The following is a 23,545-nucleotide window of genomic DNA, read 5'->3' as shown; positions in this document are numbered from 1 at the left end:
AACACAATTATTCTCATATTTTACAGCTCAAGGATATGGGAAATCTGTGTGTTTAATTATAATTTGTATGAAATAACAACAAAGGTAATTAACACCACTGAGATTTTTTAACTTGATAGGTTGATCTAAGCTCTGTGATCTTATGACCTACACAAAATGTTTATCTTCTAAATATAAGATTATATCTTATTATATACACTACAAATGAAAATTATGGTGCAGATGTGGCTGCAATAAGAGATTTTCAAAACCTCTTAATTTTAATAGGTATACTGACTCTGCATGTTTTGTGGTAAAATGTAATATACAGTGGCTAGAATATTCATCTCAAACATTTACTACTTTCTGTGTTGGGAAGATTCATTATCATCTCTACCTATTTCAAAATATGCAAATATGTATTTTTAATTGTAATGTTTTTTAAACTGTGCTGCAGAGAACTAGACAGTAATTTTTCTCAGTGTGTTCATGTACTCACTAATTGATCTCATTTATACTCCCTTTCTCTGTGCTTCACAACCTCTATTACTACTGTAATAATCTTAGCTTCTAGGAGACCAACATTTTTGGCCTCCACACATGAGTCACACCCCAAGCTCTTGCTCTTTTTTTACAGTAACAGTCCTCCTTCTTGGCCTTGAACAACTGAACAAAGCATGTTTTTGTGGGTTTAGCACTGTCTGTTCCTCCTGCAGACACACAGTTCCCCAGAGAACCTGTGGCACTCACCCCATCTTCCTTGAGTTCTTTGTTCAAATATAATACTATGTACTGTCTGGCTTAAAGATAATTTAAAGAAAATAAAAAATAATGAACATCCATATGGGGTCTATTTTCATTTTCTTTCCATTTGTTCCAGGTATTTGTCATGATCTCATATCTTATAAAAGGTTTAAAGTTTGCTTCTGTAGTTTCTCCATCATTAAATTTTATGTACAATACTTATTTTTGTACTGTTCACATATCATCTAAACAGTTCTTTTAATAAGGTTTATATTCAATTCATAATTTTCTAATGTACACACTTGTTTTGAATTATAATAAGAGAGCACTTGATCTCTTAACCCTAATCTGATCAGTTGAATGAAATTCCTCATTACAGATTACAAAATGATCAAATAAAGGGAACCAATAAATACAAGAAACATAAAAATGATGTATTGACTACAGAAAATATATGATGTCATTTATGAAAAGTTACTGTCTCCTCTCCTTTTCTCTCTGCAGGTTACATCAACATTATGAAATCAAATAATTACAGACAAATCACAGAATTTGTTCTTTTGGGATTTTCAGATTATGCAGAACTTCAGCCTTTGCTGTTTGGTATTTTCCTGTCCATGTACCTGGCCACTGTGTTAGGGAACCTGCTCATCATCCTGGCCACAGTGTCAGACTCCCACCTGCACACACCTATGTGCTTCTACCTCTCCAACCTCTCCTTTGTGGATATCAGTTTCACCTCCAACACAGTGCCAAAGATGCTGGTGAACATCCAGACTCAGAGCAAAGTCATAACTTATGAAGGCTGCATCACTCAAGTGTATTTTTTTGTACAACTTATAACATTGGACAACTTTTTGTTGAGTGTGATGTCCTATGACCATTATGTGGCCATCTGCCACCCTTTGCATTACACGGCCATCATGAACCCCCAGTTTTGTGTGTTGCTGGTTCTACCATTATGGATCCTGAATGTCCTAAATGCTCTGTTACACAGCTTAATGGTATTACAGCTGTCCTTCTGCTCTGACTTGGAAATCCCACATTTCTTCTGGGAACTTAATCAAATAGTACACTATGCCTGTTCTGATACCTTTCCTAATGATGTGGTGACATATGTTGCCATTGCGCTGCTGGCTGCTGGTCCCCTTGCTGGCATCCTCTACTCTTATTTTAAGATAGTTTTCTCCATATGGGCAATCTCATCGGTTCAGGGGAGATATAAAGCATTTTCCACCTGTGCATCTCACCTTTCAGTGGTCTCTTTATTCTGTGGCACAAGCCTAGGTGTGTACCTTAGTTCTGCTGTCACTCAAAACTCATATGCAACTGAAACAGCCTAGGTAATGTACACTGTGATCACACCCATGCTGAACCCCTTCATCTACAGTCTAAGGAATAAGGACATCAAGAGTGCTCTGAAAATATTATTTAGGAGGGCAACTGGGAGCTAGATAATATGAAATTAAGATTGTTTTTTTTCCCTATTCTTTAAAAATAACTTGTTTTCATATAATTTCGGCCTATATGAAAGTACAGATATTGTCATGTTACAGTGAAAATACAAATGTGAACAAATTGGTTACAGTCCTTGCTCATTTGTAGTTTGTCTTTTAGTGGTAAACATGGAATATAGTCATATAAGTATTTTACATCTTTTTTCTCATCTGGGAAAATGAAATGAAAAAAGTTATTGAGTCTAAAACAGTATGATTTGTACAATATGTGCAATATTTCATACAATCTTGTCTTGAGAGTTCTTATTATGTTTGATAAAGACCAGAATTAGGAAGAGATTGTGTCCCTTGGACTAGTGTAAAAAGAATTCAAAACCAAAACCCAGGAATAACAAATAAAATATATCATATAAAATATAAGAATGGTCCCTGCCTTATTTTCTTTACACTATATGAAAAACAACAGGGCAAATAAATACTGAATAAATAATGAACACACATGTCTTTTATTTTTAATTAACATAATAGTTTCACACATTTATAGGGCACAGTGTTTATTCATATATTTACTGTTCAATGATAAAATCAATCTAATTAGCATGATCATTATCTCAATCAATGATCAGTTTTAGGATTGGGGTATTCAAAATTCTGTCCTAGATATTTTGAAGCATACCATGGTGGCTTCTGTTGTACTCCCTACTTCTATGGGATAAATTTTTCAGCTCGCACATATGACTGAGGACTTTGGTATTTGTCTGTATGGAGCTGACTTATTTCACTTAGCACAATGTCCCTCAGGGTCAATCAGTGGGTCACAAATGAAAAAAGTTTTAAGGCTGAAAACTGTTTTATTTTCTCTATAAATCACGTTTTCTTTATCTGTTCATCTATAATTGGATACTTAGGTTGATTCCCTGTACTGACTACTTTTAATACTAGTGCAATTAATACACAAGTGCAATTGTTTCATCAAGGTAATAATTTGTTTCCTCTGTATGTATTCCCAATAATGAGTGGTACATGTTGCCTGAAGTGGTAGCTCTGTTTGTTTGCGTGTTTTCTTCCCTGAGGGATCTGTAAACGTAGTTCCATAGAATTATTTCAATGAACGTTCCTATTGAAGAATATGAGCTTTCCTCTTTTCTCCACATTTTCAACATGAGTTTTTTTTTTTTTATCTTTTTGATAGTAGCTTCTCTACATGGGATGATATGGCACATCTCAATGTGGTTCTTATTATGAATCTTTACATATTTAACATGCTTGTTGAACATTTATATATCTTTTTGAGAAGTATCCAATGAGATAATTGGTCAAATTTTAAAGCAGATAACTTATTTCCTGTTGACTTTTTATCTTTATTAATTTTATTGGTACATTTTAGATGTATAGCGCAGTTACACTAATCATTGGTATCTTGTACCTTTACATGATTTATCTTCATTCTTATTTTTCCCCATTCCCCAGCTCTCTCTTCAGTCCCTCCACCATTCCCTGTTTACAAAAACAGTGTTTCCATGCTAATCCTTTTTTCAAATTTTTCCTTTTTACGTTTCCCCTACAACTCCCACTTCCTCTATACTTGTAGACCTTTTCCTCCTATTACAAAATATCAATTAAACATTTTATCCTTATTTATACTTTTAATTTTGCATAACAGAGAAACTATTCGGTACTTCCACATGTGACATTAATTTCATTTAAGAGTATGGCCTTGTGCATCCACTTAGCTACAAATATCTTTAGTGGGCCAGGGATTTAGCTTAGTGGTTCAGTGGCCTGCTTTGCAAGCTCAAGGTACCAAAAAACAAACAAACAAACAAATATCTTTAGTTTCTCATACTTTATGGCTGAGTAGTACTCCATTTTATTTTTTAAAAAATTATCCGGGCTCAAGTTGATGGGCAATTGGGCTGTTTCCAAATTTTAGCTATTACAAACTGTGCCACTGTAAACATGGGTTAACATATATCACTGTGGCATGATTCTTTTAATTCTTTTGGGAAGATACCCAGCAGAGGGATAGCTGAGTCAAATGCTATGTTTAATCCTAGTTTTTTGAGGTATCTCCATGTTGATTTCCACAGTGGTTGCACCAGTTTACATACAACCCCACCAACAACAAAGAAAGGTTACTATTTCCTGACGACCCCACCAAAATTTTTATTGGTTGATTTCTTGATAACAGCCATTCTTACTAGGGTGAGATTGAATCTAAATATTGTTTCATCTGCTTCTCTTTCATGACAAGTGATCTTGAACATTTTTTCATATTATTATTTGCTGCTTTTACTTCTTTGAAAAATGTCTGTTCACTTAAGATGCCCATTTTTGAATCAGGTCTTTATATTGGGTGGACCTTTTTTAAATTTCTTTATATATTATGTATAGTAGGCTTTTGTCTGAGGAAAAGCTGTTAAAAATTTTTCACATATTGTGGGCTGTCTTTTAGCTCTGCTTGTGATTTCTCTGGCAGTGCAGAAACTTTTTTTAAAAAATGAGATCCAAATTGTTGATTCTTTGTGCTAGTTTCCATGCTACTGAGGATTTATTAGCAAAGTATTTTCCTATACTAATATCTTCAAGAGTTATGCCTAACTTAACTTCCAGCAAGTTTAGTGTTTCTGTTTCAATATTTATATCTTTAATCCACTTGGCTTTTAGTTTAGTGCACAGTGAAAAATAAGGGTCTAGTTTTAATCTTTAAATTATTTGATTTCCTTGAATATTCTGTGTACTGACCACTTTTTTTCATTGAGTTAATTGGTATTTTTAAATATAAAGTACAGTTAGATTTATCATTGGGATCTTATACCTTTATATGACAGATCTTGGTTCTCATTTTTTCTCATACACCTGCCCTTCCTTCACCCCCTCCATCTCCTATTTACAAAAACTTTGTTTCCATTTTTTCCTTTTCTCATATTTTTTCTTTTCCTTTATTTCCTTTCCCCTGCCCTTCCTACTTCCCCTATAGCTTTGGCTCTTTTCTTCCTATTTCACTTTGTCAGTTATATAATTTGGATCTTATTTACACTTTTAGTTTTTCACACCAAATAAACTATTTGATATTTACACCTGTGTGTCTTATTTATTTCACTTAAGAGTATGGCCTCAATATGCATCCATTTTCCTATAAATGACTCTACTATCTTATGATTTATGGCTGAATAGTACTGTATTTAATAAAAAAAAATCACATCTTCTTATCCAGTCTCCAAATGATGGGCATTTGGGTTGTTTCTAAATTTTAGCTATTACAAACAGTGCTGCTCTAAACATGGGTGTGAATATATCACTGTGGTAAGATTCTCTTAATTCTTTTGGGAAGATACTCAGCAGAGTAATAGCTGGGTCAAATGGAACCTCTGGTTCTAGTTGTTTAAGGTTCTTCATATTGATTTCCAGAGTGGTTGCACCAGTCTGCACTCCCACCAACAATGGAGAAGGGTTCCTTTCTCCCTACAACCCCACCAACATTTGTTATTGGTTGATTTCTTAATAGCAATCATTCTTTCTGTGATGAGGTGGAATTTCAGTGCTGTTTTCATCTACATCTCTCAAATGAGCAGTGATGTTGAACATTTTTTCATATATTTATTTGCCACTTTTACTTCTTTGAGAAATGTCTGTTCATTTCAGATGTCCATTTTTAAATTGAGTCTTTATATTTAGGGGCATGATTTTTTTTTAGTTCTTTATTTATTCTAGATAATAGTCCTTTGTCTATGGAGCAGCTTGTAAAATTTTTCCCACATTGTAGGTTGTCTCTTAGTTCTATTGATGGTTTGTTTTGCAGTTCGGAAGCTTTTTAATAAGATGAGATCCCAGTTGGTAATTCTTTGTGCTAGTTCCCATGCTACTGAAGATTTGTTCATAAAGTCTTTTCCTATGCCAATGTCTTCAAGAGTTCTGCTTGGCTTATCTTCCAGCAAATTTAGTGTTTCTTTTTTAATATTTAGATCTTTATTCCACTTGAATTTCAGTTTAGTGCAAGTTGAAAGATACAGGTCTAGTTTTAATCTTTGACTTATTTGACTTCCTTGTATATTCTGTGTACTGACCATGTTTAGATAAATAGTTTGCAAATATTTTCTCTCACTGTGTAGCTGGTGTCTTTACTCTTAATCATTTTACTTGCTGTTAAATTCTCTCTTTTGTATATAATACCATCTGACTATTATCCTTATTGTGGTCTGTATTTTCATTTTTCTACCCAATATATATGCATATATTTTTTACCAGGGACCAAACTCGGGTCCTTGCACTTGTGTAGCAGGTGGTGGCACCACTGAGCTAAATTTCTGGCCAAAAGAGTATGTGAGCAAACTCCTTTTTTTCTTCTTCTTCTTCTTCTTCTTTTTTTGGTAGATGTGGGGGGATTGGACTTGGGACCTTGTGCTTGAGAGGCAGGCCACTCAGGTAATTCCCCGACCCAACCCAAAATATGTTTCTTTTTTCCTATTTTCTAGAATGTTTGTTTTGTGAACTCTTTTAGTAATTTCAGTTTTTTCAGAGCTAACATTTAGCATTTATATCTTTTGTGCAATTTATTTGATTTTTTCATATAACTGAAATAAAGGTATAGTCTCATTATTTAATGAATATGTAGTTTTCAACAACATTCACTGAAGAAAATATTCTGTGTCCAATGCATATTCTGGGCACAGTTGTTGGAAATCATTTTTGGGCAAATAAATGAAGACATTTCTATTTTTTTCACTTTTCCATTTATCTATATGTTTTCTAAAATTTTTATTAATATATAGTTGCAGTACATAGTGATTACTTTCCTTGTAGAGAATTTGGACATATATATGTCTTAGTTTCTTTTTCGTCTCCTTCACTTTCCTTCCATCTATCTCCTTACTTGTGATTATCTTTTATTTTGGTCATTATTTAAAATTTGAGCATCCCATGTAAGAGAAATAATTTTAGTTTAAAGCCTGTGCATCTATTTTACTTAACATTATGTTCTCAAGGTCAATCCATTTTCCACAAGTTTATCTACCTATATGGCAGAGTAGTCCTCCATTGTGTATAGATACCATTTTTCTTCATTTATTCATCTGTTAATGGGATTATAAACTCATTTCAAGATTTATCTATTATAAATTTTGCAAGTATCTCTGTAGTATAATGCGTTTATTCTCTCGGGATAATACCTAGAGGAGGAATATCTCAGTCAAATGTAATTTCTATTTTTAAATTTTTGAGAAATCTCCATGCTGATCTCCACAGAGTCTGTATGTGTTTACATTATTTCCCCCCCAAAAAGTAAGTGTTCCATTTTCTCTGTGGTCTCTTCAGCATTTATTATCTGATTTCTTGATGATGGTATTTTTTTTCTGGAGTAAGATGGAATCTGGGTGGTATTTTGTCTGTTTTTTATGTCAGTACATTTATATTGCTACATTTTTTATGTCAGTATCTTGTTGACTATAAATTTGAACTGTGCTAAGAATTCTCATGCTGTGATTCTTCCTGCTTTGTCCTGGTTGCACAGAATTTATTCTGGTTATATAAAGGATATTGTGATATTTAGAATTGTTTTATGTATTCCAAAGAATATTATTGGTCGTGGGATAGGGATTACACCAGAACTACAGAATATTTTGGTGTTTCTGGTTTTTTAGAAATATCCATTCTCTCTTTTTCTTGGTGATCTCCTTGTTTACTTCATTAGTGTTTTGTAACTTTTATTATAGAGATCTTATATTTCCTTGGTTAAAATTAGGTATTTTATAGTTTTGCTAGTATTTTAAACTTTTTTATTTGTTTTTGCAAACACTGTTTAATTTTGTGTTGCTTTCTCATCCTGAAAAATTGTTGAATTTTTGTATGATATTTTGTTATTTATGTTGTTTCTTTTTATTAATATTTATAATACATAATTACATTCATATTTTGAAAATTATACATATATATATATATATACATCATGATCATTTTTATTCCTCCTTCTTCCTTTTGTAATTCCCTTTCTCTATCCTTCTCCAGATCCACTCAGTGATAATATATCTTCCAACTTTCCAGTTTAAATTTGTAATTTTTCTCAAATCTCATTATTCTTTATAGGACTTCCAGTAACCTATAAATAAAAGTGTCAATATTGAGCATTGTTCTATTGTCCAGATCTTACAGGAAACACTTCCACCATTTCCCTGTTCATAGTGGTATTTGCTGTGTGTTTGTTGTTAATCTTGCTGTGTTCCTTCTATGCCTATTATTTTTTCAATGTTTATTTTATGAAAAAATTGAACTTATCAAATTTTGTCTGCATCTATTCAGATGGTTATGTAGTTTCTGTCCTTCACCTCTTGATATGATGAATCACATTTATTAACTTACATCTGTTGGACCATTCTTTCACCCCTAAGGTAAATCCCACTTGATGATAGTTATTATCTTAGGATGCTGTTGTATTAAACTTGCTACTATTTTGTTGGAAATTGTTTCCATTATGTTTTTCAAGAATAGTGGCCTGTATTTCTTTTCTTTTTTGTTGTGTTCATATCTTGTTTTGGTATCAGAGTTATTCTAGCCCAAATTGAAGACTTTGAAGGAATTCTCAATTAACAAATCAGCTGAAGTCCAGTGGAGAGCTTTCTAGATGGGTCACCACAGAGTGCTACTTCATCTGTCTCAGCAGAGTATCTAGACTAGCCAGATACCATTGGTAAGTGCACAGATCCCAGTGAGCAGTAGTGTGGACTAGAGCAGCATGGCTGCAGGCAAATCCAGCCATGGCCCTGCCCTGACAGCAGAGACTTGGGCACACAGGCCCAAGTCAAATGGTCACCTAGACAAGAGCTGTACAGGTGCACAAGCAACAGCCAGAGGCTCACCCTGATATGATAAATAAGTGCACAGAGAAGCCTGTTCAGAGATTGAGGTGCACAGACCCCATCCAAAGTCCCTTCCAGAGAACAGTTACACAGGCGGTCAGGCCCTAGCCACAGGCATGCCTAGATACCATCCCAAGTGAACACATGCCCCAGACAGAAGCCTGCCTAGACAAAAGTTCAGCTAAGGGATGCAAAAGGCAGCCATTCCAAACCCAGTAATTGGTGCACTGGTGAACAACAGAGAAAAGGTTGATCAGTAGCTTGTTGAGAATTGAACACCACTGGGTGAGGAGAATTGCCTCAACAAAGGCAGAGTAGGCTTCATCTGTTGAAATGGGAAGGCATGCAAATGAGTCTTCCAGATCACCAAAGGCAACCCCAAAGGGAAATGAGATGAAACAATGTGATACTCAACCAACTGGACCCCCTCAACTGGCAATGAAAGAGAATCTGGACAAAATGAAATCAGAAACAATTTTTCAGATAATAACAGAAATTGTGCCCATATTGCAAGAAATGATTAATAAATTTATAGCAGACAGAGATTTTAAAAAATATAGAAGCTGAGGAACATGATGGAAATGCAACATAAGAAACAAATGGAATCTATAAAACAGATGCAAATATATTTCCAGGTGATTAAACACTGCATTGAAAGTTTATAGAGCAGAATGAGCTGATGTGAGGGCAGACATTCAGATATAGAAGACAAAATTACAACTAGTGACCAGGAAAAGAAAGATTTCTTACAAATAGTAAGTGACCATGAGAAAGCACTCCAGCAGCCACTAGAAGATGCAAACATAAGACTGCTTGGAGTAAATGAGGAAACATGAGAGAGTGGAAACAACATTAAGTAACTATTCAATGAAGTGATGGCAGAAAATTTCCCAATCTGGGGTGAATAAATTGACATACAGCTAAGTGAGGCATATAAGACTCCAATTAGCCATGATAAAAAAAATCTACATATAAGCTTCTAATGGTTAAGATTACAGAAACCCCCAAAAAAGAACAAAATTCTGCAAGCAGTTAGAGAAAAGAAACAAATCACATACAAATAAAGCCAATCAAATCACAGCAGACTTCTCAACAGAAACCCTCAGAAAAAGAAGTCTTGAGTTACCTATTTCAAGTCCTAAAGGATATCAACCTCCAACCCCAATTGATACACCCTGCAAAATTGTCCTTAAATTCAATGGTGAAATAAGATATTTTCATGATAAAGAGCAACTGAGGAACTTCATGAATACAAAACAAGCACTCCAAAAAATTTTAAACAGTATCCAAGGAAAAGACAATGAGGATCACAACCCAAGGAAGCCCAGCAGAATGAATCCATCAGGCATGAAAGAAAATGAACGAAAAGAGGGAGAATCCAACAAAAGAAAAACTCATGACAAGGATAAGACAATACATATCAGTTATAGTCATCAATTTAATGGTCTCAATTCACTAATGAAATAGACTGACAGATTGGGTCAAGAATCAAGATCAAACAAGATCTTGCTCCATACAAAAAACACATTAATTCAAAAAGAAACTCATAAAATTTAAGTTAAAGGGTTGAAAACAATACTCTATGCTATGGGAACACACACATACACAAACACACACACACACACACACACACACACATAAAAAAAAACAGGAGTAGCTATCCCTTTTGCAGATCTAACCGATTTCAAACCAACACTGATGAAGAGAGACAAGGGAGGGTACTACATCTTTATAAATGGGAAAATCCAGAAGGAAGAGAAGACAATCATAAATAAATATATATACATACATACACACACACACACACACACACACACACACACACACACAAAGACTGGTGCACCCAGTCATTGTATAAAACAAATACTAACAGAAATGAAAAATCAAGTAGTAATACAAAAGTAGAGATAATCAAGTAGTACCCCAATGTCAAAATAGATAAACCAGACAAAAAACAAACAACAAAATAGAGCACAATTGAAAACTTGAACAAAAGAATTTAACAGATGTGCAAAGTGTTCTACCCCAGAAAATAGAAATAGACATGCTTTTTGGTTGCACACATGTCGTTCTCCAAAATAGACCACCTTATCACTCATACAACATGTTTAGGTAAGTGCAAATAATTGAAGTTATCTCCTTATATTTTCAGACCATAAAGCCATGAAATTGGAGATCATTAGCAAAAGAAACTGGAATAGATGGTCTCTATCTCAATCTGATAAAAGCCATCTATGAAAATCTACGAAAAACAAATAGCAAATCTCACATTAAATGGTCAAAAACTGAAATCCTTCACACTAAAACAGAACAAAATAAGGATGCCCAACATCACCACTTCTTTTCAATATGGTTTTAGAACCATTATCCACAACAATTAGACAAGAGAAAGAAATAAAAGGAATAAAGATAGGAAATGAAGAAGTCAAATTGTCATCATTTTCAGATGACCTGATATTCTACATAGAAGACCCCAAGAACTCCAGCAACAGTCTTCTAGATTTAATAACTAAATTCAGTAATGCATCTGGACATAAGGTCAACACACAAAAATCAATAGCTTTCCTATAAATGAACAACAGATACACTAAAAAAGGAATTGGAGAAACAACTCCTTATATAAAAGCATCAAAAGGTAAGGAAAGAAATATCTAGGAATCAACTTTATGAAAGAAACCAAATACCTCTGCTCTGAAAAACAGTACTATAAGAAAAGAAATTTGTTTTTTCTCTCCTTTGCTGTATGCTTTACAGAGATTTCCTTGATATCCCCTTGTCTGGTGACACAATACAAAGTACGGGTATCACTCACACACTCAGCAGTCTGGCCATGGGGTCTCTCAGTCACTATCAACCACATCAGAAATAAGGAACATTGTCATCACGTTAGTGCTCCATTTTGTTCGTATTAGACACTGGGCAAGGAATCTTGGAAACAGGCCATACACAAGCTCTGTGACTCAGGAAGGGATCTTGTAGCATAAATGCCCCCTCCCTTCATCTTGGTGCACAGACAAGTCTACTGATTGATTTTGTAGCTCATTCCACTCGCGCTTATAACTGAATCTCTTTCACACACACAGCCACACAAGAAGTTAACACATTCCCTCCCTGGGGACTGTTACAAAGCACAATAATGAATTGAGAGTATATAAATGAAATCCTCACAAATGGAAAAGAGTAGAGTGATTGGGGCTTCACTCTATAATTTGCCCAAATTAAGGATATAAGTCTTCACAAATGGCAGAGAAGTGAGGGTAATCACGCCTCCAATCTCTGTTTGGTTCAAACATTCAACTAAAAACCAAAACAAACTGTACTGAATCCCTAAAATGTACCAATAAACTCAATTAAAGCTGAAAAAAATAACCAAAACAAAGCAAGACAAACTAGGGAGCAGCCCAGGCATTCACACCATTCAGACAGATGATTGCACCCATTCACCTTCCTTCAGCTGTTTCTGTTCCAGGTTTGAACACTGATCCACTGTGGGTGAGCTGGGCTCTGAGTCCTAGAAAGTGAACTCAGGAAATCTTGGCAACTGGATTCTTCCCTTCTGAGCAGGTGGAAGGCCACTCCCTCCAATGGGATTTGGGTCATGGCCCAACATGAGCTTTGTCAGTTAGCCCTTTCCTTCCCAGCCCATGAACCAAATGTTACAGAAGAAATTGGTAAATGACATGTACAGAGAAGCCGAGAGGAAGTAAAATAATAAAACGTTTATTTTATCAAAAAAGGTCTATTTCTGGCACTGCTTTTGGGTGCAATCAGCCTTTGGTTGACAAAATAAAGGTTTTTTCACTTTACTTCCATTCTGCTTTCCTGTACATGTCATTTACCAATTCCTTCCATAACACTGACACTCTGAAAAAAGAGATCAAAGAGAATATCAGAAAACAGAAACACATCCCCTGCTCCTTCAAAGGAAGAACCAATGTAATGAAAATGGGCATACTTCAAAAACTGCTGCATAGTTTTAACACAATCTCAATAGAAATTTCAATAGCATACTTCACGGACCTTGGGAAAATAATCCAAAAATTCATTTGAAATAAGGAATGAGCTAGAATAGCAAAAGAAATTGTAGGCAGCAAAGATAAGGTAAGGGGTATTGCAATTCCCAAAGTGAAACTATACTAAAAAGCTACTGTGATAAAAATAGCATGGTACAGGAAAAGAAACAGACACAAGGATCAGTAGAAACAATTTGAAAATACAGAAACAATTCCAGACATACTCAGTCACCCCTTGACAAAGGAGCCAACACACCCGTATTGGAGGAAAGATAGACTCTTTAATAAATAGTGCTGGAAAAATTGGGTTTTTACTTGCCAAAGATTAAAACTAGACATATATCTTTCACCATACACTAAACTAAAATCAAAATGGATTAAAGATCTAAATGTTAAAAGAGGAACACTAAACCTTTTGCGAGAGTGGTTGCATAGAACTCTTGAAGACATTGTCACAGGAAAATATTTCATTAACTAAACCTCAGTTGCATGTACACTTGCAGAAAAAAATCAACAAATGGGAACTCTTCTTACTTAAAAGCTTCTGCACAGTAAGAGAAACCAACAGCATGAAGAGAAAACCCACAATTTGGGAAAATCTTTTTACCAGGTGTTCCTCAGACAGTGGTCTACTATGTAGAATATATAACGAATTTAAAAAATCAGACCTCCCAAATTTAAAGGCCCAACCCAAAAATGGGCTTCTGAAATGAACAGACATTTCTCAAAAAAAGGAGAAACAGCATATAATCATCTAAAAAAATGTTCAACATTATTGGTTATTGACAGATGCAAATTATAAAAATGCTGAGATTCCACCTCCTCTTAGAAAGAATGGCAAATATCATGAAATCAGCCTATCATATATGCTGGTAGGGCTTTGCTGAAAAGGGAACACTTCTCCACTGCTGGTGGGCATGTAGACTGGTAGAGCCAATGTGGAAATCAGTATGGAGATATTACAAAGAACTAAGATTAGAGGTCCCATTTGACACAGCTATTCTCCTCCTGTGTATTTTCTCCAAAGAATTCAAAGAATCATAACATAGTGATACATGTGAATCAATGTTCACATCAGCACAGTTTTTTAATAACTAAAATTTGGAATCAGCCCAATTGCCTATCACCTGGAGACTGGATAAAAAATATGTTTTTATTTTTATAATATGGAGTACTACTCAGCCACAAATAATGAGAAATTACAGACAATTATAACTAAATGGATGCATAGTGAGGTGATATACTTAAGTCACATAAATAGGACACATATGCAAATATCAAATAGTTTCTTTGGTGTGATAAATGTAAAGTGTGAATATGTAGCAAAATGCATAATAGATAATGTGAATGAGGAAGAAAAATTACAAAGGGTAAATGGGATGGGTAGGTGAAATGAAAGAAGGGAATGGAATTAATATGAGATAATTTAAAAATGGATACCATACTTTTGTAAATATGTAGGGTAGGAGGGGCTAAAGGGAAGGTAGGGGAATGGGGAAAAATAAGTACCAAGGTACCTTATGTAAAAGTACAAATCTTCAACGATGAATGTCATTATATTGTATACTTTAAGGATGTTATATCACCAATACTTCTGAAGCTTTTCAAAAGAATTGACAGGGATGTAGTGCTCACAAACACACTCTGGAAGTCAGTAACAGCCCAATCTCAAAATTAGATAAAATTCCAAATAAGAAAGAAAATTATAGGGGAATCTTTTTTTTTCAGCTTTAATTGAGTTTATTGGTACATTTTAGGGATACAGTACAGTTATATTCATTGTCAGGATCTTGTACCTCTACATGACAAGTCTTGATTCTCATTTTTTCCCCTTACCTCTGCCCTCCCTTCACCCCCTCCTCTCCTCCCCATCTACAAACACTTTATTTTCATCTTTTCATTCTCTCACATTTTTTTCTTTTCCCTTTTTACTCTTCCCCTACCCATCCCACCTTCCCTACACCTTTAGCTCCTTTATTCCCATTTCTAAATGTCAGTAATCTTATTAGAATCTTATGCATTTTTGCAGATTATTCACACCAGGGAAACTATTCGGTATTTACACATGTGTAACTTATTTATTTCACTTAGGAGTATATCTTCAATATGTATCCATTTTCCTATGAATGAATCTATTTTCTTGTTCTTTATGGCTGAGTAATGTTCCATTTTATATCTTTTTAATGAACATAAATATAAAAATCCTCAACAAGATATTGGCAAGCAGAATGCAGCACATTAACAAAAATATCGTATCTCATGGTCCACTATATTTCATCCTAAAGACACAAGAATGGTTTAATATATATAAGTAAAAAAACATAATACATTACATAAAAAGAAACAAGGTCAAATCAACATGATCATATAAATAAATGCAGAAAAGACTTTGGACAAAATCCAATACTTCTTCCTGATAAAAACACTGAAGAATATAAATATAGAAGTGCCACACATAAATATGATAAAAGCTATTTTTGACAAACCAATAGCTAGCATCATACTAAATGGGAAAAATCAAAAGCATTTCTTCCAAAATCAGAAACAAGGATGGCGACTATCAACTTTTCTATTCAACGTAGTCCTTAAAATATTATCCATAGAAATTAGGAAAGATAAAAAATAAAAAGAATCCATATAGGAAAAGAAGAACTTAAATTACTTTATTTTCAGATGACAAGACACTATACATAAAAGACCCAACTAACTCCATCAAAACACTCTTACAACTAATAATGAACTTCAGCAATGTTATACAAGATCAACACACAAAAATAATTAGAATTTGTGTATACCAACAATGAACGGGATAAGAAGGAAATTATGAAATTAATACTATTCACAATAGCTTTAAAAAAATTAAAAATTCTCAGAATTAATCTAAGGAAGTGAAGGACCTCTACAAAGATAATAACAGTACTCTGAAAAAAGAAGATTGAAGACGACATAAGAAAATGGAAAATTGTTCTTGGACAGGCAGAATCAGCACAGTCAAAATGGCCATACTTCTAAAATTGTTATAGAGATGCAGTGCAGTTCAAATCAAAATACCAACAGCCTACTTTACAGATGTTGATAAAACACTGGTAAAATTCATATGGGCTCAAAAGAAATCTGCAATGACAGAAGCAATTTTGGGTAGCAAGAGCAATGCAGGAGACATAGCAATACCTGACTTCAAAGCAGTGACAAAAATCGCATTGTACTGAAACAGAAATAGATACATGAACCAAAGAGCTTAAGATGACACACTATAGTGATATATGTATACCAATATGTATAGCAGCACCACTTGTAGTAGGTAAATCCTGGAAATAGGCTGTATACCCATCAACAATTGATTAAAGACAATGTGGTATCTCTATATAATGGAATATTACACTGCTATAAAGTATGAGAGATCTGAGACATTTGTAGGAAAATTAATGGAAAATATAAATGTTAAGTGAAATAAACACAAGCTAAAATACCATAGAGTACCTCTCATTTGAGGAGGTAGAATAAAGAAGAGAATGATGGGGATTGGTAGCAGGGAACAAGGAAATTAATTTCTTGCAATATGCAAGTGATCCAAGGGAAAAAGTGCAAGGTATGAGGAAGAGAGGAAAGGGAAACAAGGAGAATAATTTATGTCATGTACAGTGACATAACCTCAATTATTGCCAACATTATATTGTCAGGACAAATTCTACATAATTTGGGGGAAAGATCATTGCACAATTAATTCATGATTACTGCCTATTTTTTCCCATCTACAGGCCAGGTATAGAACATGCAGACATAAATTCATTTTATCTTCCCATCACAGCTAAGACCTCAGTGATCCAGTGATGCTGTGATGTTCCAGGACATGATTGCACCAGCTGAAGACATCTTGAGAGGAAGCAAATCTCACCTACATTCTTCATTATTATAGGATTATTGCCTCTTCCCTGAGTCGTCTGCTACTTTTGTTTCTCCTGATGTACCGAATAAAGGTCTGGCAAGCCTAGGATCTTTTATCTCTGCTGCCCACAGCAGCATCGACCATGCTCAAAGCTCATCTTCTCTAAGTCTCATTTCTGCCTATATATTAATTAATTTGCTTTATGTTGTCATGGCTTGCAAGAGAGTAGGACTTAATACAAGGATTCCATTAGCATCCCCTTTCCCCACTGCCTTCATTATATGCCATAAAATGAGCTAAGATTAATAACATCAATGAGAATTATAACTGGATATGGGAATTGGAAGAGGAGAAAGAGAAGGTAATTAAAAAAGAAACAAGTTATTTTAGGTGCATGCAATGACTCCCTAAGATGATTATAAACTGCAAAACCTGTAAAGACATATTAATAAAATAAAAATAATAATAAGATGATTTATTACCTAAACATGGCCTATAGTGAGGAAAATCCCATGTGCTGCTGAGAAGCATGTGTAATATTTGGTCAAACAGTACAATCTGTAGTTATCTGTTGTCATAGTGTCAGGTGAGTTAGATATATGGAGATGTACCACATTCTGAATTAAATGGAATCTTAGGGCCAGGGATTTAGCTCAGTGGTTTTTCCACATACCTCATAAGAACAAGGGCCAGAGTTCAATTCCCGGTACCAAGAAAAAAAGAAGAATTAAATGGAATCTTTATTATTATAGCCAGAAGTCCAGAGTGGCCTCAGGCCTCCAAGAACTATGGTCAATGGAAAGGCAATTTGCAGTGTCCTTTCAAGGGCTCTTCGATTTGGCGAGGGCTCGGGGAGTCGGGAAGCATACGTGGAACTTCACAGGAGCAGAACTTTGCTAAATATGTGGGGGTCAGTGCCAGTTTCATAGTTTAGTTAAAACAAAGTATCACACAGGTGTGGTAGTCTTCTGTTTACAAAGTAGTAAGGAAAACATAGTTGCAGACACACAGGATTCGGGGTTGGTCTGTTATGCCTAAACTGTGGGGACTCACACGCATGGGGGAGGAAGAGGAATCACTCAAGTTTACACAAACAGAGTCAGGTTGGCTATCACAATGTTAAATGCCTTTGTCCAAAGGTTTAAATTCTGATATTTGTTGAATTTGTTTGTCTGGCTATTTGTTGAGGTAAGGAATCCTCAAACTCTAATTAGTTACATTTTTGTGTTTTATGCAATTTTGTGTGACAACATTCAGTGCATACACATTTACAATTATTTTCTCTTCATGGTAAATTGTTCCATTTACCATTATGTATTGACTTCCTTAGTCTCTTCTCATTAATATTGGAGTGGAGTCCACTGTGCCCCAAATTACAATAGATACTCCCACTTGCTTTCAGCTATGGCTGCAAGGAATACCACTTCTGATTTTTCTTCTTCTTTTTTTTTTTTATCTCTCCCATACCGGAGATAGAACTTGTGTCTTACACTTTTGAGGCACGCTAAATCCCCAACCCAAGAGTACCACCTCTCATTCTTTCATTTTCAGTTTCGGTTTATTTGAGGTGTCTCTGAGGCAACATATAGTAGAATTTCATTTTTTATTTAATCAGTCATTCGATGGTTCTTGAGTGAATACTTAAGACCACTTAGGTTGAGTGTTATGTTAAAATGAATTTCCTATTTCCTGTCATTATATTACTTTTCAGTGTTTATACTCTCATTTGTTTCATTTTTTTCTTTCTTCGTCTTTCCAATTTCTAATAATAGCAGCACAGTGTAAAACCACTGGAGATTTCTCCAAACCAGCTCTTGTATTCGTGTTCACCTGACAGAGCCCACCCTTCTTTTCAGGGTATACCTATCCACTTGAAGAGTTTGCATTGTTAGGTGTACACTCAGGTGGGATTTTCATCCCTTGAAGGAGGAGGTTTTCCCACACCCACTAAGTGACCATGTGTTCAGTTCAAGTGTGCATTACTTCTATTATTTCACTTCTTACTGTAACTATCAATATTTCTGGGTGTCACCTGATTCCTGGCTCACTCACTTTATACCATGAACTTCCAATGGACATCCTAGGTCCTCTCACAGTGACTTACCTGTTGTGTTAAGTAGCTACCTTAGAGTCATTTGTGTGTGCTGCTGTCTCTAGTTTGCCATGCTTTTGAGTAGAAAAGCACATTTTATATGTTCTCAAGAAGATTAAAAATGTTTGAGATTATGGACATGCTATATACACAAAATAAATGTATCTTTGTATGTGCATTGGAATAATCCACTTATCCTATGAATATATTCTGGGTCCCTTTAAATTTAATACAAGGCTTCTAAACAAACCTAAGTAAATACACTATAAAACATGCACATATTTGTTATTACTACAAAATAATCACAAAACCCTGAGAACCTTAAAACAATGTACACATATTATCCTTCTCTTCTCTAGATAGGAATTCAGGATGGGTGTTGCTGAATAATATGCTTGGCATTTCACATTGGCCAACTTTAGTTATTAGTCAGGATGTCTTCTAACTGGATCTCAGGAGTCTTCTCTAGGCTCAGTCAAGTTGTTGAAATAATTCAGTTCCTTGTTTTGTTAGTAGTGAAGTCCTGTTATCCTGCTGGTTATTTGCCAAGTCTCACTTTCAGCATCAGGAGCTGTCCATATTGGCTTTTTAGAACACAGCAGTTTAATATTTCAAGTTGAGCAGACCAGTGATGATATTCAAGACTCCTTTCCTAGATATTTCCAACATATTCCTTAACAGGTCTTCTAATCTTTCTTTCTTTGATGCACTAAATGCTTTTTTCAAATTTGTCTTTCCCAACAATACATATCCTTACTCATCCACCAGTCTGAGTTATTGCACTCGTGTTTCCAACTGGCATTTCAAAGTAATTGTTCTATCAATTCATCAGTGTATTCATTGCCCAGGAAGTATTTACTGAGCAACTGCTATGTTTTATGCCTTCACTCCCTGGGCTCATGACTCTTCATTATGTTAAACACTGAATGTTTCAAGCCATATAAACTTAACATATTTAGATACCAACTTCTAGTTGGGCAGATCACATAATCACTTTGAACATTATTTATGTAAATCTAGAATTAAACTCAAAACAGTGTAAACAACAAAGGATGTACTTTAAAAATCAGAAAAGGCATGTGAATTGCTAATCTAAGGGCAATATGCATAAAATCTTAATAGATTAATTTGAATTATCAAGTTTCCTAAGTACATGATCAAATGAGAGATCCTAATTTGTGTTATACTCATACATTTATTGTTTTGGAAAATGTAACAAGAGGCCAAGTATTGTGGTATTCATCATTTTATTTAAAAGATCTTAGTAAATTCCTTCTTGAGGAAGGGAATAGAATATACCAGTTTTGTTCTCAGCACAGTCAAGGCTATGAGAACCCAAGGTTCCTTGTACAGAGAGGCTCTTATTGTCAAACTTTAGACAATAATTGATTTATCCCAGTTCCAGGATTAAGTATTAGTTGGTTAGACCACTGGAGAACAGAAGAAACCATGGAAAAGAAGGAATAAGGACTGATTCACCTGGCATTGAACTTGGTGTCTTGGGGAGCTAAGAATCAGCAAGGAAAATTGCTTCGTGCAGAGTAATACCCCACAGGGAACTTACCTGCTCAGACCTGGGATAAAAAGAGGGAGATGTGCTTAATTAGCAGATATGCAGAGCTTTCAACATTTCCCTGCCATAGCCCCTTGGTTCGTGCATTCTTGGTCTGGATGGGATGTGGTCACTTACTTTGGATTCCTGTTTCTGACTGGGAGAATAACATTTGACCGCTTCTTAATGTTTTTGAGGCAACATAGCTTCCAGGTACACTTTAAACTATTCAGGGAGGAATTTGAATTTCCATGAACTCCTTTCATTGACTAAACCCATCTGTGTGAGTACTACAGTGCAGAATGAGCTGCAGGAAGCTCCTTAGATCCTGGGAGTCAAAGATTTATATCTATGCAACCCAAGACCTGCACAGTCCAGGCCAGATTTGAGCTACTACTGTGGTTAATGGTTTCTTTAACTAATCTGTTGATATGTTTATACAACATTCAGAAAATAGAAGGAAACACTTAGCTTAGTAATGTAAGGTGCAATGTAGATAGTTAAGCAACTAAAATAGAATCTCAGCATACAGATTGAGTACCTTAAAGCGATTTCATTACTATTGGAACTGAACTATTTGTTCAGTGAATGAATTACAATAGAGAAGTGAATGATTACCTCTGGAGCTTCATTGAAAGAACTGATACCATTTCTAGTGTATGAGTAGGAAATCATTTTGCTTTGCGTTTTTAATCCCATACCCCTGTTCTGCATTTGTAAGTACTTCGATGCAATTTTTCAGTTTAGTATTTTTCTCTATCAATGTTAGATATTGTTACTATAACATGGTTGATATTTCATCACTAAATAGATCTAGATTCTTAATACTTTGTTTCTTGCCTTATTCCAGATGATTTTGCATCCCCATGTAGTTTATGCAATTTTTTATGTTTTTCTACAATGTAACATTCACTTGCATACTTTGGTTTCTTAATAGCTCTGATTTCTCATGAGAAATGTGAACTATGGAATCAATTTCATATTCCTCCATACAGATAGCCATTTATGCTAGCTTTTATTTAATTGTTCAGGATTTCCCAACTAAATTGAGGTACATCCTATTCATGTGTTAAATATCCATGTATGCAGAAGGTTGTGTCTCAACACATTGAAGAAATAGTAATGAGGCATGTTCTAGAGCAGTGTTGGCAAGGGCAAACTTTACAACCTTACAATGATCACAAACAGCCCACTTAGGCCAGCATGCCACAAAGTCACTGACACTGTTCTATAGGATGCAAAAGTCAGGAAATATGATTTCTCGTACATATATGCATGTAGACTTTGCTAGTGTAATTATTATTTCATCTGGAGAACATCAGATTATTGATATCATATATCTTCTTTTACTTAATGTTTCCTGTTTCATTTTGTTTTTAATAAAATTATGTTTATTTATTTTACCTATTTTTATATTTTTCATTTTGATAATTTTATTCTGCATAATATGTAGGTATTCACACACCACTGTAATAACAAAAAGATAAATACAACAGGTAAAATCTTGTCCATTTGCATTTTACACCATTCATATTGAAACAGAACAGAATAATAAATGTGTGGGGTGTAAAATGAAGAGACACAGGCAAGATTTCATTAAGTGTAAAAGTTCAAAATTGTCATGGACATAAAGGATTTTATAAAATATGGTCCTATGCATGATGGTTGAAGATTACAACCAGATCTAGAGCACCCAAGGGTAGGCCAAAAATTTCAAATTTGAATCCCTGGGAATAACACAGAAAACATTTCACACCAAACAACAAAAAGAGAGACAGAGAGAAATGGGAGGGGAGAGAGAGAGAGAAAGAGAGAGAGAGAATAATTTTTCATGTGCTCTTGAAACATACAAAAAACATTTTTTTTATTTTTCTTAATGTTTCTGGTTTAGTACCCAGAAAGTCAAAAGCCAATTTTGTTCTTCAGTAAGTGGGAACCAGAAGTGTGGGATCAAGGGGCAAGGTTGATCGGTTGGTGCAGTTTCAGTAGGTGGGAAGCATGAGGTTGGATGAGATCTTTCACAGTAATGTGACTACAGTTAATAAGCACATACTGAAATTTTAGAACAGCTACAAGAGCTGATATTGATAGGTCTCATTGAATCAGAAACATCTGAGGTAGTGGACGTGCTACCTCTTCTGATTTAACAATTACTCAGTGCACAGAACTATGAAGACATCATGTGTGCCCTATAAATATGTACAAATATTACCTGTGAATAAAAATTTAAAAATCTCAATTACTCAAATTTATATGGAAAGGTGCAGGAAAAATTTCAAAAGTTAAATATAAAATATGCAAGTTGTGTTCTTCGAAGATTTCCCTTTTTAAAATTTGGTTTCTTCTTCATGTTATGTATTCCCCCATTTGGATATTACATCCATCCACAAATGTCTTGCTAGTAAAAAAATCACTTTTGTCATTTGAGAAACTTGCTTTTATTCTTTTTTTCATATTCCTAGAGAGGATAAAATTGGATTTGAGAAGTTAGTAGATTTTAGCCAAAAACAAGAAGCATTGAAATTTTTCCAATCTTTTCCTTCAGATCCGTTCAGTTTATCCTTTTTGGTGTGTTTATCGACATGCATTTTGTATTTCTTTTACTATAGGGTAGAAAACGGCAACATCGAAGTGAAAGTCACAGGTTATATGTGTATGAGAGATTACAGGCTGCCTTTCTGTGTACAATTCTTATAGACTTTGAAGGAAATATTTCTACACTGATTGTTTGCCTTGCAATCGTTTCCTTTACATAGTCTAATTTCCCATTGGAATAACACATTGTTAACCTGACCTCAGGACACCATGAGCTATGGCACATTGTTGTGTGTGTGTGTGTGTGTGTGTGTGTGTGTGTGTGTGTGTGTGTATGTGTGTTTGTGTGTGTGTGTGTCTTTGCCTTTGGAGGTGAAAGCAGACTTTACAGAAAATAACTTTGTTTCAATACGTTCCATAATGTAAGACACAGAGA

General features: G+C 34.8%; 1 protein-coding gene across 1 annotated transcript; it reads left to right on the top strand.

The window, feature by feature from the left end:
• Nucleotides 1-1,241: 1,241 nt before the first annotated feature.
• Nucleotides 1,242-2,066, top strand: LOC104872549 (olfactory receptor 7A10). The gene has a single exon (XM_010638782.2). The coding sequence runs from the start codon at nucleotides 1,242-1,244 to the stop codon at nucleotides 2,064-2,066; it is 825 nt and encodes a 274-aa protein (XP_010637084.2).
• The last annotated feature ends 21,479 nt before the right edge of the window (nucleotides 2,067-23,545 follow it).

Source organism: Fukomys damarensis, unplaced genomic scaffold (assembly GCF_012274545.1).
Source record: "Fukomys damarensis isolate Sample0158 unplaced genomic scaffold, DMR_v1.0_HiC HiC_scaffold_37, whole genome shotgun sequence".
NCBI classification, from domain to species: Eukaryota; Metazoa; Chordata; class Mammalia; order Rodentia; family Bathyergidae; genus Fukomys; species Fukomys damarensis.
Note: the sequence above shows the minus strand (reverse complement) of the source record. Positions and strands in the feature narration are given on the sequence as shown.

Bases quoted from the DNA above. Each gene is read 5' to 3' on its own strand.
- LOC104872549 (XM_010638782.2), top strand. From the start codon at position 1,242: ATGAAATCAAATAATTACAGACAAATCACAGAATTTGTTCTTTTGGGA.